The sequence below is a fragment of the Pundamilia nyererei genome, unplaced genomic scaffold (assembly GCF_000239375.1).
Source record: "Pundamilia nyererei isolate P.nyererei 1_Seehausen unplaced genomic scaffold, PunNye1.0 scaffold00117, whole genome shotgun sequence".
Classification (NCBI taxonomy): Eukaryota; Metazoa; Chordata; class Actinopteri; order Cichliformes; family Cichlidae; genus Pundamilia; species Pundamilia nyererei.
Genome location: NW_005187518.1, coordinates 717,761 through 732,041, shown reverse-complemented (window position 1 = coordinate 732,041; position 14,281 = coordinate 717,761). Strand labels below are relative to the sequence as shown.

The window sequence follows — 14,281 nt, the reverse complement described above, 5'->3', positions numbered from 1 at the left end:
TCGAAGTAGTGCTGTGCTCTGCTGCAAATTCTGGTATCGATCCGATACCAAGTAAATACGGGCCAGTATTGCAGATACCAATACTGATATCGATCGTTTTAGCCTATAAAGGCAGCTTATTTGGGCTTAAGTGGTGTGTTGTGATTTATGAGATTGATCATTGTCACTTTGCAAATTCCAAACACATTTTAATGACCACTAAATCACCTTGCAGCCTTTCAGGTATTTTGAAACTGTGTTTGTTGGAGAGCTGGAATGTAAATGTGGTCGTCTCTAAAGCACTTTGGTTCAACTTCTGTTGTTTAAATGTGCTTCAGGCTGTAAATAAAATAGATGTGATAGTCAGCACGAAAAGGCTCAGACATTTTTTATAGTGCATGTTTAAGGTGTATGTTTTAATCTCCCAAAAAATAATTATTTTAACACAATTTGTTAGGCTATTTACTGAAAAGGAGAGAAACAAAGTATCGATTCTTTACCAATAACAGCACTGGTATCAATACTTGGATTCATCCGCTCACCTTTGTGTCTATGTGCTTTCTATCTAACATTCACACGCTGATGTGCACAGTAGAGAGCAACTTGGGATTTGGCGTGCCGACTAGAGTAGGCAGAGATTGAACCACTAATTTTTCAATTAGTGAATGACCTGTTCTACCTCTTGAGCCACAGCCATGTTTATGCTTATGTGATCACTTTTGCCTGCGTTCCTCAGAGAGGTTTATATTGTGCACGTCTGATTGGCTTTTTCATGATCTGGTGCACGCTGCTGCTACATTTCTTATTCTACAGCTTGCACAACAATGCAGACTGAGACCTCGCTTTCATCGTCGGCTGTGAGCCAGGCCTTGTCGTCGCCCAACATCATTAATGATCTCATGGCTGAATGGGAGCAAACTCAGGCTGCAGATTAATGCTCAGGTGTCCACACACTTTTTCTAAGTGCAGTGTATGATGATAAATAAGCTCAAAACTTGCTTTTTGCTGCCAATTTAGAGGTGCAGCTGCTTTAGTGGGGCTGATGATGGCCTACTTCTCCCTCCACCGGAGCCTCTCAGTTTCATGCCGGTCTCTCCAGCGCGTGGTGCCGTCTCTCCAGAGTCCCATTGACACACTTAGGTCCCTATTTACCTCATAGCAGGTCAATGAAATAAACGGGGAAAGGGGGGGGGGGGCCTCACCCAACGCCGTTATTTGACTTGATTTTCTCCTCAGCCTCTTAAGCAGTGGACTAATCAGTTATTTTAGTCAAGGCAGAAGGTGACCCTAATTTTGAAGAAGTATTTCATACCTATTCTGCTGCTGTGATCACAGTCTGTCGCCACCTTCTGTGTTTATAAAGGGCAGAATGGATAAAACAGAGGTATACGCAAACAGTTGAGTGGCAGCATGCCATGACAGAAAGCAATAGAGCAGATATAATCCCAATCCCAAAACATCTGAAGCAACGCTCTGGAGCCGCATGTTACATGCAGGAGGTGGGCTTGCACATGATAAGGAGGAAACTGGGTTTTCACGGGATATTTTAGGTCATGCTCTCACAAAAGATCAATCCAGCCTTCTGCAGAACAGAGCAGGCAGATTTAAGCCTGTGGTAAAGCTATTATAAAAAGCCACATATCAATGATTCAGCTTCACACGTCACAAGATAAGTTTGACAGCTTGTAATGGATATCCACAAACCAGATCGTCTGCAATGCTAATGTTGTGTGTTATCTGCCCGGCACAGGTGTTTTAATCTATCAACATACAGTAAACTGTAAGCAGGAGAAATCTCAAATGACTCACTCTAGGTGAAGTGCTCCAAGACGGCAGTCTGCACCATCAGGCCAGATGTGTGTATGTGTGTGTGTGTGTGTGTGCGTTTTCCCTGCACTAACGCTGCCCAGAGTCTCCGTGGTGGTTTATGGATGTCTGGGAAGCCTCAGCATTAGTGATAAAAGGATAAAAGTGTCTCTCTCTCTCTCTCTCTCTGAAAAAGATTTCTCGTGGATCTCCATCTAGCCAGCGGCAGCTGATGGAAGTCTGATCTCACTGGCTATTTTCCGTTGTGACATCATTAACAGGAGAACAGAGGATGGTGGAATTGATGAGAAGGAGCGAGGGAGGGGCTTCGACAGTCTCAACAACAGTAACACGACACACGACCCAGGAGGGGGTTCGGACAACAGATTCAAGACACACCAGTTTGCACGAAAGTACATCAGGCAACGGAATGAACCGCTTGGAGAATTTAGGCTCTTTGCTGCACACACAGATGCTATTAACCACCGATTGTTCACTACTGAGTATGACAGCAAATTAAAAAAGCCTAATACGGGGTTATAAACACTTGAATTAGCCCTTAAATTCAAAAAACAGTCAAGAAACTGAGATAGAAGGGATCTAGGAAAGAAAAATCCAGACAGAAAAGTGATAGATTAAGCACGGAGGCAGGCTTTTTTTTTCTACTTGTTATATTAGTCCATCTCAGAGTCTGGGTAAGTGGCCTGAGTGAGACCTGGTGGGTTAGGATGTACAATCAAATCAGGATGTGGTCTTGGCATGTGTCTCATACACATATACACCCCCTCACCGCACCCATTTTTATTCTCCAAACCTGTTTCACACACTTCCACACGCATCCCTGCCCCTCCTCCCGGTGTGGTCGAGCTTCCCGAGACCCCCCAACTTCTCCTCGAGAGTTCAGAATAAAACGGAGAGAAAAAGAGAGCGCGAGAGAGCAGAAACAAAATGCTTTCCATGTTTTTTAAACATCTGCTGAATCACGCAGATGTCTGTCTGTCATGTGTATGGGCTGAAGCTTCGTTTTGACTCCACCACAATGATGGGTTTGTATGAGTATATATTACAGCTTCTTCCATGTATTTTCATGATTTTTCTTTTTTTTTTTAAGTTTCCTTGCTGACTGCGTCGAGGGAGAGGAACCACAGCACCTGAGGGAGAAAGAGGGAGAAGAAGAGGGAGAGGAAGAAGGAAGAGGGTGGGTCGCAGACAGCGCTTGATATGTGTTTGTCTGTAACAGGCAGGTGATTGCGTCTCTTCTGACAGGGTTGCCATCAGGAGGAGTCAACAGGGGAGGAAGAGAAAGTGGAGAGTGGGAGGTACAACTTGTAGGATGAAAGGTCAGAGGGTTCAGGAGGGGGGAAAGGTCGAAGGTTAGCCCTGGGTCTCCTTGCCGCTGTCTCGTTCCCGTTGTCCACTCTTGCTCATCTTCATCTCTGTCAGCTGGATGTATCGGAGCACGTTGGTGTCTGCAGAGAGAAAATGGAACGACAGGTCATCGGTGGATGCTCTGAGCACTGGCAGCAGAGCAGTCGGTTGCCCCTTTCTTACTTAAGTTTAGCAAACTGAGTAAAAGACGTGCTACAGCAGAAAGGTAAACAATGTAGAGAAAAGAGCTACAGGCTTTTACTTTAGTCAGCTGTAACTTCTCATCGATGACGAGAAAGAACCCTGACCTCTCACCTTTTGACACTTTCCTATTGGATAAAGTTCTCCAAACAATTCAAGTTTATCCAGATTTGACCTTCAACCTTTTGTCATTTTGTCATATGAGACATTTGGCTCAAACTTGGTCATGATTATCATTTTAAGTCAGAGTTCTCAAATTGTTGGTAATCCCAGATTTACAAGGTGAATTGAAAACCTTCGTGTTCCTGGAATATATCGATTGAGCAAAGGCATTAAAAAGGCTGTTTCCCAAAGTGAAAACGATCTATTTCCTCCTATTTTAGAAAAATATCCTTCCAAATGTATCCACAGCAAAAATTCATACAAAAATCTACTAGAGCTCCTAATGCCACGTGTCCTACAGCTGGCACGTAATGAACACAGAGGTGCACACCTGCATGTGCACACTCACTCTTTGATATTAAAAAAAAGGAGCTGCATTTGCTGCCAAGCATGTTGCCTCTGTTGCATGTGCTTCTCATACTATGATTTAGTCAAGAAAGTGGCCCCTCTAGCATTTTCCTGAGACGGCATATTTACTTAATTCTTACCGACTCTGGTTACATTTTTCGGGTTTTATTCTTGGTTAATATGTTTTCTGGTATCTGAAGATCAGAGTCTTGTGTTGGCTTTTATCATTATCATAACACATGCTAGTTTTGGTTTGTAGCTCCCCCCCGTTTTATTTTGATAGCGGTCTCTTGTGTTTCCGTCCTCCTTCTGAAGTACTGTGGATTTAGTTTGAGTCTCCTTTTCATGGCCCTTGTTATTTTGAACACTACCATCATCAGCAGCCTAAAAAAAGCTGTGAGTCTCCATTTGGGTTTGCTGTGCTGTCCACATGTACATGAGTATTTCTGGAAAACCTATAGAGTCAGGGGAGTGGAAGATTTTCTAATGTGGACAAAGAAAAAGATTTATTTTAATATCAAAGGTGTGAGACTTCCCCTACTTTTCTGATGTCAGACTGTGGGTTGCAATGTCTGTGGACCTACTTTTGTCATGATTCATGTGAAGAAAGATATTTTTCAAAATGAAATATGTACGTGTGGACGAAGCCTGTGAACATCTGCACATGTGTCTTTGCTGTTTAGACTGGTTTCCTGTGGCTTTTGCATCTGGATCCTAAACATTAGACATAAAATGTATTCATGAAACAAATCTGCCCCTCTTGCCTTTCAAATAAACAGACTATAAAACACAATGTGCTGCTTACACACATCACTTATGTACTTTACTTAATTCATTTACACTAAAGTAATTTAATACTGGCCGTCTGCAGTATAATTTATCATGAAAGCATACTGATGTAAAATATGGAGCAGTTTTAATACAAGTGTAGCTGTGCTTTTGAACTTTTTGGAAATGTGCATAGTCAAAGCAAACATGCAAAACAGGAAGTCTTTTAAAGTCTGTTCAGTAATACAGGTTTTAGAAACACAGAGAGCATCTTTTTAGTTTCTGCTCAGCACTCTCGGAACAAAAGGCTTTAGTTATCACTCAGTTTGTAACATAACAAATAAAATCTAGCAGGAGAAATGTACCAGTTATGCTTTTTGATTTTTCCTGTCATAAATGTTGACGCTAATATTAAACATGCCTCAAGTTTCAAATCATGAGACAACTGGATGACCTGATAAGCTGCACTAAGGTCAGAGTACATCAATTTAAATATGGAGCTACAGGTGAGCACATTGTTTCACCATCAGAGAAGATCTTGTACCTCAAGGCTGCTTTGTAAATGTATAAATACACTGGGTCATTCTCACCTGTGGGTTCGCGGTTTTTGGCGTCACGCAGGTAGCGTAGGGCACATTCGTAATCACCCAGGTGATAGAAGGCGATGCCGGCTCGGTACATGGCCTTGAAGTGGTCTCTCTGGTGGCTCAGGACCTTCAGACAGTACTCCTTCACTCTCTCATAGTTTACCAGCTCGGACTGCAACAGACAAGCTGTGAGGAGGAAGACAGGAACTAGTTAGTGGTTCATAAACATTTTCTGCCTTAGTTTGTCCAACCAAACACATTTTGTCTCGTTTAGAGAAGATTAAACCACATGTGTGTCCCCCGAGTGAAAAAGAAAGACGGGGAGATTTTGCTGACATCTTACTCTGTTCCTTTTAATAGAGCCACAATGAAATTTATCCTGCACACTGCTTCCTCGGGGCGGACTATAAATAGCCGGTTCTAATGTCTCACAGTGTAGAGAAGACACAAAAAGTCGTCCAAGCAGTTTGAGCCCTGGGGCAGGAGAGCAGCATCGCTGAGCTCGACATGCAAAATACAAGAACATGGGAAAAAAAATGCACCGATCGCTACCAGGAAGCTTTCGACTTGTTCCTTTAACTTTTTAGGTGGTTTCTAAATCTTGAGGGCCGCAGGAAAACAAACGAAGGGCAGAAAGTGAGTGCATTAAAGTCAGCAAGCTGAAAACAGCAGTAAAGTGGAACGCTTGAGAAAAGGACTATAGTAATCTATCCCACAGATTGCAACAGCAATTCTCTGCAGCTCTGAGATCAGAATAACATCATTAGCAAAGACACACGGACAAAAATCACACACATATACACACACAGCTTTTAGTCCACCAAAGCTTTTAAACGCCTGCTGATTGCTCAGATATCTGATCACTCAAACAATTCCTCTGGTGGTCACAACCACTCGCGGTTTCACTTCCTCCCTCCCCCCCCACCCCATCACTCCTTCCCTCTCTGCCAGTGTCTTAATCTATCTGATGATAGATCAAAAGTGATTTCCTTCTGTCTCTCGTTGTGCTTCCACAGTCATATCTGCCTCAGCACTCCCTCCCTGATCCAGCTCCTTTTTAACCTCCCCATCCTGCCCCTTTCCTCCGAGCCCTTGACACGCAGACAGCTCTGTGAATAACATGAGTCATGGACTGTTAGCCGGGAGGCAGGGTGAGTCAGGAGTAAGTGATGGAGAGAGAGGGGAGGAAGAGATGATGCATGAGTAAGAAAGGTGAGGCCTATGGGAGTCATAGGGCGAGGATTAGGAGGGGGAGCGTGTTAAAAGCAGCCAGTGGCCCTTAAACTACTATTTGTTTGTGAGACAAAAAGCTGAAGCCGCAGGGTCTGAGGGTTTTGTGAAATGTGTGGCACTAATGGAAATCTGTCATTTACACACACACACACACACACACACACACACACACACACACACACACACACACACACGTCACCCATCACCAACACAAATTGCAAAACACTAAATAATTCATTGTGGATATCAGGGACGAACAAATTCAATAACAATCGATTTGTTTTTGGTATTTAGTGGTTGAATTTGCACGTGTCTGGTAGGTGCTTTGCAGGCTTCTCCAACCTTAAAGGAAATCCGTTTTAACCCCAACACAAAAACTGAAAAGAAAAATAGTAATTCGAATAGGTTCATCAACTGCTACTACAAGTAGATCAAACATAAATGACATCAAAGCATTTTGCTTCCTTTTATCCCTGTCCAATGGCATCCTGTTATTTGGAGTTTTATTTAATCAAGGCTCAAGAAAGTCACTTGGATGCAGCCACCATGCTGCATCCAAGTGACTTTCTTCAGTCTTCAGACCGTCTTCAGACTGAAGAAGTCACTTGGATGAGTGACGAAACGTTTCTCCCACTGAAAACGCTACATCCAGATGAACAGAATCAACTTTTGGGGAACAGGAAAATGTATTTTTGTATTAAAAATGGTAGTGCAGGCTCACTGACCATGATTACCTGCACATGTAGTCACAACCCCAGGCCCAGTGTAACACACAGATCCTTGTCATTCAGATGTATAAAATCAATCCAAGTATATTCTTTCTTTCTTCAACACAGCAAATAGCAGACGTTTTAACTTGTCGTAAGAACACTTTAAATATTAACCTCCCAGGACCTGCCGCCCACATATGTGGACATCACATTTTGGGTTGTCTAGACCAAACTACAAAATTTTGCCCTACAAGGGCCTGATATCCACTTACAAAGACATTACACTGCCACTGTTGTATCAAAATTTAAAGTGAATGTCCTCATAGGGGGATCAGATTTTTCTCAGAAACAAAAATTAGGTTAAAAAAAATCTGATAATTCTTTGTTTTTATACATCGTCATCAGCCCAAATAGCAAAGAGAAATTAAAAATGCATGCAATGAACGAGTTTGGGTCTTAGGAGGTTAAGGAATTTAATAGAGGATACACTAGAGCTTCCTTTAAAATGAGATATTTTTAATGGAGCAAACTATAACACACAGTTTTAGTTTAATCTTTCTTTATCAAATTTTGTGTTTGTTCAGTAATTGTGTTGGGATTTTTATTTGGGTTTAGCTTATGCTTACCTCCCTTACACCATCTTGTTTAATCTTGTCTTCATCAGTGTTAATCATTTCCTGTGCAGTTACTTCCTGTTTTATTTTGACAGTAATAAAGGTCTCCTGAAGGTTGTATTTCATTTTACGTCCTTTGTATCACTTGTCATGATTAGTTTCGGCTTTCTTGTTCCCCATCTGTTTTCGATTCCCTTGATTACCCTCAGTGTGTCTGTGTGTCCGTGCATCGTCCGAAACCCCGTCTTTGTCAGAGAGTTTGTTCAACTCTTTTTTTCTTTTGGCAAGTTTTGGATTCTGATCGATATCTTTGTTCCATGAAATAACATTTTTATTCACCAAGTCCTTCATTTCTTTCTTATCTTCCAGCTTTATGATCATTTACTTTACAGTTCCAACCTCTGTTAAAGGGATTTTTTCCCTGGTGGTTCTCATTTTTGCATGAAACTCATTACAATCACATCTGGAGCAACATGCACATTGTGTGGGTCCGTCTTCTGGACATTATGCCCCTGATTTAATCCTGGTTCTCTGTTTAGTTCATTATTTTGTAGTTTAGGTTTTTGTTTATTACAAACTATTATGAGCCTTTAGTTCTTGTTATACTTTTGTTTATGTTTGCATTTGTAGAGTTATTAGTCTCCTCTTCTGTTAAATCTTTTATTCACTTATTTTTGCTCTGTCTTTGTGTTTAGTTTTACTTCCCTCCTGTGTCACTGTCTCCAACTACATTATTACACTCTCCTGTATCTATTTTTTTCCTCTCTCCTGATTAGCCAATAAATAGTATTTTGTTTTTATTTCTTTGGTTCTGTGCTCTCTTTGGTTGCAGTTTGCCCTTTGAATGATTCAGCTTGCTCCCCTCCCACCCTCTTCTGTGTGATTCCCCTTCCTACATTTAAGTCCTTATTTCATGCACCACAACACATCACATCACATTTTCAAGACAGACACCTTTCTTTCACCTCATGACATTGAATTCGACACCACCATTTGCCAATTTTATTTGCTTTCATGTAACAAGGAAGTGAAACTCTTGGACCCACACAAGCACATTAACCTAGCTTGTCTTTCAGTGATGGGAACACTTAGGCAAGCAATGGGGAGAACATGCAACCACCACACGGCAGAGCTCAGGAGCCTCTTACTGTGAGGCAACAGTGCTAACCAGTGAGCCACCATGCTGCGCTGATGAGCTCACGTATCACACATGCATCCTGGCATTTTTTACAAGAATTCAAGCTTTGTTATGCACAGCTGCTGCAGAAACCTGAAGATACTCCAGCTGGAAGAGTGTCAACATCCTGTACATTAGAAATGAATGGTGATGATAGACTAGGGTTCATATTAATGCCACATATAAATATTTTACTGAGCTGAAAATTCAGGAATCGTTTTTTTAGTCCCACCAGCACTAATACTTTTTTTCGAGGTTCTTTTTCGTGGACGAGGTTCTTTTACAGCGTGAATGTGATCTTATGTCGATTTGACCCAACTGCCATGTGTACGTTGCAAGTTTGAGATGAACACTTTCCCCTAGGCACATATGCTTTTCATTCTTGCATGCAAAGTACAGTAGATGTGCAAATGTCTGTACGGGCTAGCAACTAGCCATGAAATGAATGGAAAATCTCCAATAGCTCATCTTCCTGTTTTCACTGTTGGTCCTGCCCCAAACACATCTGGCCAATAAGTGGACTGAACACTCTAATGGGGCTTATAGTGATGCATTTTGGTCAACACGGATCTACAAGCTTACAAACTCATTAGCAAACTCTTTTGGACCAGCATAAACAAACTATAGCTGTAAAAACAAAACCCACCCTCAGACAACCTGGTGGCACATGTGGATCCTGGGTGGGTTTTGCAGTTTTCCAGCTGTCAGCCAGCTGCTTGAGTTGTATTTCCTGAATAAAAGCCGATATATACATGAGATAAAGTGCAATAATTATCCATGATTAGACACACTCGCGTTTACACACACCTTAATCAGAAAACCCCCCCAGAAGAACAACCCTCTTCTTCTCACTAAGACTCATGACTCAGCTTAGAGCAGGGCAGTGAGGTCGAAGCCGTTGATCATAAGTCAGCTCAGGTTGTTACAGTGACGGTCACCTTAGATGCCCTCCACCTCTCCTGCACACCTTTCCAGATGCTCCACCCCTCTGTTTGTTTTTACAACTGTTCGGCTACAGCAAGACTACTCTCATCCCTCCACCATCCATCCATCACTGCCCTGCAGCTGTGGGCATGAGCTGAGCTTTCAGGGGGATTCAGTTACAGTCCATAATAGCTTAATGGGTGACGCAGTTAGAGTTCACAGGCACTGACACCCTCAGATACACAATCTACACACTTCCAGTGCATGGAGCATTTACAAATGGCACAAACACACAATGAAGAGAGTGCAGAAGTGGGTGTGAACAGGAGGGTGATTTAAACTTGAAGACACAGCTAACACAAAAACAGACTCATCAGCACAAAATTTCAAATGACACAGGTCAAGAGAAAGATACATGACTGTACAAATACACACAGACACACAAAAGCAGCGTGCATAAGTGATGACTGGCCGGCCGCACCCTACTGGCCCATTAGACAGATGGATAGCATGCCAAAGGAAATGTAGAGTGTGGTGAGATGCATTAAGGGTGTGATAATGACGGGATCATTGGAGAAGGCTGGGCAGAGGCACAGACAGACATGAAGCCTGATAAATCACTGGAGCCAAGGTGTCCCCATCTCTAAAAGGGTGCGATAGCCTGTGCGGCGATTACACAGCACTTCCCACAAATACATGAAACAGGTAGTGAAGTGAATAACAACAGAATATGTCTTCAGACTGGATTTTTTTGCATGACTGAAAGGCCGATGTGCTCAGGCAGGTGATGTAGGTAGGAGTAGTACAAAGACTGAAATACCCGATGCTCCACTTAAAAACCTGGGATCAACAGGAAAGTCCGGCGATATCAGGTAGGTGGCAAGTTAGAGGAAAAACCCAAAGCCTTGACTCTGACAGGAAAATGGGCCTAATGGCTCGGTCATACTTTGGGGATCACGACAAGAGTGATTGCATTTACGCTGTGATGAGACATTTCTACCCTGATGGGAACGGCCTCTTCTGAGAGGGTTAAGGGCAAAAGGCTTTGATGACAATGAAAGCATGTGAATCACATGCTGTGACCTTTGCAGTCAACAGATCTCAACCCATCTGAAGATCTGTGAGAGATTTTGAACCCCTTCCATCATTCAAACAACTTTAATTAGAGTACATCCCTCAAGTAGAGCAAATTTCACTGAAATGCTTCTGAACCCGTTTGTCCACAGTGAATGATTTTGCACTCACAGTTTCTGTTATAATTTCCTGTTTTTTCCTGGAGTTCTTGGGCTCGTTACACTCTTGTTAGCTCTGTGATTGTTTGTCCCCATTAATGTTTCTCGTGTTTAATCTGCCTCACCTTACCAGTACTCTTTTGCCTTAAGACCTGCCTTAATTTTTTCATGGCATAGAGTCAACAAGGTGCTGGAAACATTGCTCAGATATTTTGGTCCATATTGACAAGATAGCATCACACAGCTGTAGTAGATTTGTTTGATTTTCCTGTTCCATCCCAGAGGTTTTCCACTGGACTGAGATCTGGTGATTGTGGAGACCATTTGAGTACTGTGAACTCACTGCACACAAAAAGGGCTGGATATGGTCAGCTACAATACTCAAGTCAGTTGTGGCATTTAAATTATGCTCAGTAGGTACTAAGGAGACCAAAGTGTGCCAAAAAAAATAATAAATCCCCTACACCGTTACACCGGCAGCAGCCTGAACCACAAGGCAGCCATGCTTTCATGTCATTTACTCCAAATTCTCACTCGACCAACTGAATTAGAGCAGGAAATGTTTCCCAATCTTAATCAAATGTCCAATTTTGTCTAGTTCCTTTGTCTTAGCTGACAGGTGTAGTCCTCTGCTGGTGTAGTCCATCTCCTTTGATATTTGACATGTTGTGCATTCAGAGATGGTCTTCAGGATACCATGGTTGTAACCAGTGGTTATTTGAATTGCTGTTGCCTTCCTGTCATCTTAAAGTAGTCTTTTCCTCTGACCTCCGATATCAACAAAGCATTTTCTCTCAGTGAACTACCGCTCACTGGATATTATCTCTTTTTCTGACCATCCTCTGTAAACTCTAAAGATGGTTGTGTGGGAAAATCCCATAAGATCAGCAGTTTCTGAAATACTCAGACCAGCCTGTCTGACATCAACAACCACGTCATGTTCAAGGTCACTTAAATCACCTTTTGCCTCATTCTCATGCTCAGTTTCACCTTCAGCAGGTTGTCTCGACCTTCTCTCTATGTATAAATACGCTGGTTTGCTGCCAGGATTCCTCATTTTTCTTGTGTTTTCCTTGTGTGTGAGCTTCTGGGCTGTTTAATGGACTTTGCCTTTTTGCCCTCACCTCAGCTGCACTGTTTGCCATGATGACTCATCTTCTGTGTACAACTGCCACACGTTTTCGTTTAAAGACGTTTTGCACTCCCTGGTGTCTTGCATTTGGGTCTTCTTCCCTAAATTTGAGCAGTATTGATTTCTCATTGTTTTCTCTTCATTGACAATTAAGTGTTAACTGAACATAAACAGATTACCATTAGACATACAGAACAATAGCAAACAACTATTTTCATAATAGCTCCTTTTTTAAAAATGTGTTTTTAAGTTCATCTTCAGGCTCCTGCTTTTTAAACACATTCTTAGGTTTTGAACTTGTAAAAGTCTCAGCTCAAATGTCAATGAGAAGGATACTGCACAGCTTACGGCTGAACTTTGACCTCTATAATCCTCTCTGGACATTTGAGACCAGATAAAAATGAATACCAGTGGTACAAAGAAGCCAGACAAATTGGTCTTAATGAGAGGCCATTTGTCAAAAGAAGGAGCCGTGGCTGCTTCAGTGTTGTGAGTATAATATCTTTTTCCTTCTCGAGGAATCTTTTAGATATTAAAGTGACAGAAATAGACAAAAAAGAAAAAAATTAAAAATTGGGTGGCGGGAAAAAAGTGAACAAAAAGAAAAATTGTGCTTGATTTGAACTTCTAAAGAGCAACAGGTGCAAAGCAGCTGTCAAGTGCGAGAGTGTGAAAGCGTGCGCGTGTCTTGATGCGACCGTGCGAGTGCGTTTCTGTCACTTGAATGTGGAATCAGAGGTGTGGTGAGTGGGAGTGGTTAACACATGCTCAGGAACCCCGCTGGTTTGCCTGAAGCATCGTGTCAGAAAAAAAACACAGCGCCTGCACAGAGACGCGCTTTCATTTATCAGACAGAGCGTCGAAGCCTGGGAGGAATAAAAGGAAAAACAGAGAGAGAAAGGGAGAGAAAAGACATGCAGATGAAATAAGATGAAAGGGAGACGGAGGGGCGAGGGAGGACAGAGATGGAGACGGCACAGACGAAACAAAATCCAGAAGCAGCCCAGGGAAAACGATGATCCTGTGTGAGAGGTACAGAGGACAAGAGGGGAGTGTGAAAGTCCCTTTTTCCTCTTTTGTCAATACATTTTGTTAAATTCTGCTCTCCCGCGAAGATGCTTTCCTTTCCTTCTTGCTGTTACTTCATTTTCCCTCTGGACCCACGTCCCTCTCCTCTCCTGTCCCTCTCCATCACTCCAGGCACGACTCCACGGTTCAGCTAATTTAAAGCCACTAGTGGCCCTGGTGATTAGTCTGCTGTCCATCACCTTGTAATTAGTTCTGTGGGAAGATAATGGCAGATGGAGAGACCCCTCACTCAGACACACACACAGACTCTCATTTCCTCAGATAGCTCCACAGCAGCCTCCATCTTTGACCCTCCTCCCATTTGTTCCTCACCTCAGAGCAAAAGCCTGCTCTCACCTTTCACTGCACCGTGCTCTCTCCCCTCCACAAATGCCACACTGCTGCTGCACATTTATTCAGAGAGACAAATGAACTGTGCACAGTCATTACCCTGAAATTACCTCACGGTTACATTGTGGAGCAAAATCCGATCCTACGTGTCTGACGTCACGGCTCTCGGACAGAGTAGCCGTCCGGTCTCTCCGGGCTCCCGCTAAGAATAGCTCCACCCAGAGCGCTTCTGCGAATGGCTTTTTGCTGTTATCGAGAGGGACAGGAGTAGAGTTCTTCGCTCTGTTTACCACAAGGGCACGTTTGCACTGACATGACACAGCATTGACTCCACTCCGCCACCACCTGCATTATCGTCTCTTTTTAGCCCCATTTTGATCTCTTTTCATATCCTGAAACTCCCTCTCTCTCTCTTTTTTTAGTTTTTCTTAAATAAGATGTTTCACTGTTGCAGTGGTTGTAATTTTATGGATTATCGGGAAGATACACAATTAACTCTTCCTTTGTTATGCAAAATTGTATTGTACTTTTCTTTTTATCCAACTTTCTGCCCTGCTTGTTGTGTTGTAATAGGAAATATCTCAAATAAATGAAGTAGAAAATGATGCTTTTCCTATATTC

The 14,281-nt window shown here is 42.5% G+C and overlaps 1 protein-coding gene across 1 annotated transcript in view; it reads right to left on the bottom strand.

Annotated features, from left to right (window-relative positions):
* ttc9b (tetratricopeptide repeat domain 9B) overlaps positions 1–14,281 on the bottom strand; it is a 33,920-nt gene continuing 19,639 nt past the window's right edge. The window contains exons 2-3 of the mRNA XM_005742127.1: positions 5,223–5,405; positions 1–3,254 (exon numbers count right to left, since the gene is read on the bottom strand). Of these exons, the coding sequence (XP_005742184.1) occupies positions 3,160–3,254; positions 5,223–5,405 (278 nt within the window). The 3' untranslated portion in view covers positions 1–3,159. The remainder of the gene's footprint in view (positions 3,255–5,222; positions 5,406–14,281) is intronic.